Source organism: Morus notabilis, unplaced genomic scaffold, assembly GCF_000414095.1.
Source record: "Morus notabilis unplaced genomic scaffold, ASM41409v2 Scaffold6228, whole genome shotgun sequence".
NCBI lineage: Eukaryota > Viridiplantae > Streptophyta > Magnoliopsida > Rosales > Moraceae > Morus > Morus notabilis.
In genome coordinates, this window is record NW_010361359.1 from 4435 (window position 1) to 9107 (window position 4673).

At 34.5% G+C, this 4673-nt stretch overlaps 1 protein-coding gene across 1 annotated transcript; it reads right to left on the reverse strand.

Moving 5' to 3' along the window:
- Positions 1-1433: 1433 nt before the first annotated feature.
- Positions 1434-4673, reverse strand: LOC21384593 (ornithine carbamoyltransferase, chloroplastic). The gene is made up of 5 exons (XM_010099330.2): positions 4409-4673; positions 3348-3682; positions 2618-2749; positions 2240-2515; positions 1434-1877 (listed from the first exon to the last, which is right to left on the reverse strand). The coding sequence occupies exons 1-5, from the start codon at positions 4620-4622 to the stop codon at positions 1689-1691; spliced, it is 1146 nt and encodes a 381-aa protein (XP_010097632.1). The 5' UTR covers positions 4623-4673; the 3' UTR covers positions 1434-1688.

The window sequence follows — 4673 nt, forward strand, 5'->3', positions numbered from 1 at the left end:
GGAGAGGGAGGGCGCTCTAGCAAGCATTTTGAGTTAATTTGCAAGCGTTTTAAGTACTAATTAATAGTATAAACATTTAATTATTTTGGAAAGTGTAGTTTAAGTATGTGTACATATCATATGATTAAGAAATAGTTTTAAATTTTCCGCATTTTCCTGTATTAAAAAATCCGCGGCTTCGTATTAAAATTTGAGTTAAATGTTTATATTATTAAGGTCTCATTTAGTTCGCGGATTCGAGTTTTCAATTCAAATTGAGACGTGATTTATGTGAAAGCTTTTCACTGTAGTAAAAAAGTTAAATATAACTTTTTGTATGAGCTTTTAATTGTAGCAAAATTGAGATTGAAAATTTAAATCACTAAAATGAACGAGGCCTAAGTATTTTATAAGGAATGGTTAGAATTTTATAGGAAAAATGTAAAATATTTCCTCATTTTGTTTTAAGAACGCTGCTATCGTCCTACTTCTAGTAATAATAATTATAAAACGATTATTATCCTACTACTAGCAGCAACAGAATTATACCCTCAAATTCTAACATAATTTTAAAATTTCTTTTGTGACAAAATTCTATTGAAAAATTTGGGCGATATTTTTAGGGCATGTTTACTTTGCATTAAAGGAAAAGAGAAAGTGAAAAAATGATTTCATTTTCTATCTAATAATGTGTTTGCTTACAAAATTAATAATGAAAATGTAGTAGACCCCACACAATATAGAGAATAAAGAAAGAGAATGTCAATCTTTGTACCTCCTTTAGTTTTAATTCCTTGTCGGAAATGAATGTTAAATTTATTTATTTATTCTGAATGAATTACTATATAGTCAATGATTACTAAATTGTGTAAAAGAACATTTTAATGATTATATTCATAATATTATTATTCTTTATTTTAATAAACATAAGAAAGAGAATGTGATTTTTTTTCCATTACATCATCTATTAATTAAATAAACACTTAAAAAAAGAAATAAATGACTCTTAATCATATTATTTTATTTTTATTTTTTACGTTTCTTATTACATTCTTTTATAATTTGATAAACGTGTTCTTAAAGAACAAAATTGACGTTGTGATTGCGAAACATAAGCAGTCCATACCCACAACATTTTTTTCAAGAAAGTTTTGCCTCGTTTGTTGTGGCCTGTATTCGAATTCTGTGGCCCCTCGCCTTATTCTCTTTAGCTACTTTTTCTTTTTTCAGTATAATTTATTTTCAAGCTTATAAGCGAGAAAGGGAAAATATTCAAATAAAAATAGAGACAAGAATCTGATGTTTTCTCAGTATTAATCAAGAGTGAATTTAGACCCATACATTCTAAGGGTAAATTCAACCATTTTCTATTTATTTGTTAATATTTTTGTAAGTATTTTTTTATTAATGGGTTAAAAATGAGAGCTAATGAAAAAACTTGATATAATACATTGTGCGATAAAAAGGACCTATTGCTTCGTTCTCGATGTCAACTTGAACCTGAAAGGGTAAGAATTTTCAACAGACCAAAATTAACCGTTCAACATAGGTAGCTAGCGCAAAACAGTTGAAGAGTGCGTCATCAACATACAAAATTCTACGAACTATTCAACCCGAAAATAGAATTTAAGTTCAAATGTTTAAGATGATTATTATATGCGTTCAGGGCCTTCAGTAGAAGGTTCCTGCCTTAGTAACTCGGTGGAGCTCTAATAACGCAAGCCCAGCAGATGAAGCATTATAGCATTCTGTGCATGCATGCGGTTCTCAGCTTGTGGGAAGACGATGGAATTTGGGGCCTCAATCACTCCATCAGTCACTTCAACTCCTCTTTCTGCCGGTAAACAGTGCATGAAATAAGCTTTCGGGCCAGCTAACTTCATAAGATTTTCATCCACCTGTAAACAACATGCAAAACATATAATTCTCATTCATCCAACAAACAGGAAAATATTTCGAAGTGCGTTTCATAGAGCCTTATTTTTGAGAGGAGTCAAATAATCTATGCAGTGATGGCATGACATACGTGTGTGTGTGTGCGTATGTAACAGATGAACATAATAATGTCAGAGATATCTTTTCATTTTATTCACCATAATTTGTAATCTTGTACCAACTTCGTTGAATCTAGACAGAAGCATGCTTGTTGGTAAAAGATTTGTACAGAGACAAGTCCACAAAGATGCAAACATACATAGTTCTCATATTTCAAGTGCAGCATCCAAACAATGGCGCTAACATAAATTTGTTCAGTACATACCTGAAATCCTTGGAAAACTTGACGACGATATGCAGCCTCTTCCTTTTGCCCCATGCTGGCCCATACATCTGAATACACAACATCAGCTCCTTTCACAGCCTCTTTTGGATCATTTGTAATCTCAATTTTGCCCACGCCAGCCTGTTGTGCCTTCTCAACTGTGTTCTTATCAGGTTCAAAACCTTTAGGGCAAGCGCAAACAAAGTGAAAAGGTATAACGGACGCCAGTAACAGCCAAGAGTGCACAATGTTGTTCCCATCTCCAACATAGACAACCTAAATTACAAAAGATCATAAAGTAATTAACATCTAAATATACCAAAAAATTGAAAACATAGAATGTAAGACAATATCGAAATTACAAAATAACAGGCTGACCTTGGTTCCTTCTAGCTGACCAACATGTTCAATAATAGTAAGGGCATCAGCCATAATTTGGCAGGGATGGTTATAGTCTGTCAGGCCATTGACAACAGGTACAGTTGAGTATTTGGCCAAATCAAGAATGTCCTGCAACAAAATAGATAGAAAAACGGTCACTGGGTAATTTCATAAGGATCCATGGCACCTTCTCCAACAAGCTAAAAACCATATGAGCATTTAAATGGAGGTCGAAACACAGAAAAAAAAAAAAAAAAAAAAAAAAAAAAAAAAAAAAAAAAAAAAAAAAAACTTTTTGGGAATTCAATATGTCTACTCCATTTTCTCTCCTTTTTCTTTTGAAAAAAAAAAACCAAAACAAAACATTTTCGGGCTTTGAACACCATCAAAATTCAATATGTCTACTCCATTTTCTCTCCTTTTTCTTTTGAAAAAAAAAAACCAAAACAAAACATTTTCGGGCTTTGAACACCATCAATATTCAACATGTCTACTCCATTTTCTCTCCTTTTCTTTTGAAAGTTTTTGGGCATATGCTCTAACAATACAATTGAAAGTCAACTTGTCATGGAAGTCACCATCTTCATAACACTCGACCTTGATATGTCACAAATTCAGCAACAAAAGAAAGAAAAACAGGGAGTAATTTCCTTGTACAAACAATCCGTCATCAAAACTCAACCGCTACGTGGAACTAATTTCAAACACCAAAAACTCACCAGCGTACCTGATGAGCAAAGACACGGGCCATTATAATGTCATTATAACAAGACAAGACACGGGCAACGTCACGAGTTTCCTCCCGCTTGCCCATTTGTATATCATCTGGTCCTAAATATATAGCGTGACCTCCTAGCAAGAAAAATCCAGTCTCAAACGATACGCGCGTTCTCATGGAGGGTTTTGCAAAGATCATAGCCATTGTCTTGCCCTTGAACGGAAGATATGTATTCTCTCCTGATTTTAGCAGTGCCTTAACCTCAGCAGCTCGGTCTAACATCTTCAAAATAGTGGCTTTATCAAAATCGCTAATGTGCAGAAAATCCTTCGGCTCAGACTTTGCTGTAAATTAAAAGAAGCATAAGAAAATGACAGGTGACAAATTGTCTCACTAGCCAATCTCTGCTTAGCAAGAAACTATTGGATCTTTTTATTTTTTTATTTTTTTATTTTTTACCAGAGTTGTATGGGCTATAAATTTTTAACAAGTGAACATCTAGCATCAACCCACCATAATATCTAGCACATATAGTTACTTCTGTGAGCTTAGAGACTCCAAAATCAAACACAACAATGAAAACAGTCCGTCAATTCGAAACAAAAATCTGGTGACGCGTGTTTGGCCAAAAAAACAAAAACAAAAAAAGGGTATAATAATTGTCCCTAGCTTGCAAAATTTTTCTGCAAGAGCCGAAAGTAAGAATCGCAATAGGAACAGGACAATAAAAACAACAGCAGATGATGCTATTATCTACTAAAGGAACACTCAATCAGCGGGCATTTCCAGTCACAAACCTTAATTTACCATCTTCCAATCAATCTAACACACTCATCGACACGCGTAAACAGCTACATTGTCGAATAAGCCCTAATTCAAGTATTACTTTCCTACCGAAAGTACAACTTTCATGCAACATGAGTATCCTTACATGATTTCCGAGATAGAAGTGCATAAACCCTAATTTTTTCAAGTGAATTGATCAAAACGGCAAGGAAAGCCTCTGTACGTTTCATCTATAAAAGCATTAAGATATTCAGACAGAGTAAAGATCAAAGACGAGCATTAACCTTTTCCGTTAACGGATGATGAAGGTGAGGTAGCAGAGGAGGTCTGGGACGAGATTCGGCGACGGAGAACCGGAGAAGACAATGAAATGCCGGATAATTTCTTGGAAGTTAGCGGCGATGATCGCAGGAGGCTCCGGCCGGAGAAATAGGAAAACGGAGAGGAGAGAGAAGGCTTGTCTGCTCGGATTGAGCAGTTGGAGGAAATCGCCGCCATTTTTGCATCTGGTAGGAACAGTAAAACGCAGAGTGGGAAAAGAGTGTTTTT

What these genes read in the sequence shown, in the direction of transcription:
- LOC21384593 (XM_010099330.2), bottom strand. Translation starts at nt 4,622, where the DNA reads ATGGCGGCGATTTCCTCCAACTGCTCAATCCGAGCAGACAAGCCTTCT. An exon ending in ATCATCCGTTAACGGAAAAG is followed by an intron (nt 3,683 to 4,408) that starts GTTAATGCTCGT and finishes TTTAATTTACAG; the next exon opens with CAAAGTCTGAGCCGAAGGAT. An exon ending in AAGTTTTCCAAGGATTTCAG is followed by an intron (nt 1,878 to 2,239) that starts GTATGTACTGAA and finishes TGTTGTTTACAG; the next exon opens with GTGGATGAAAATCTTATGAA.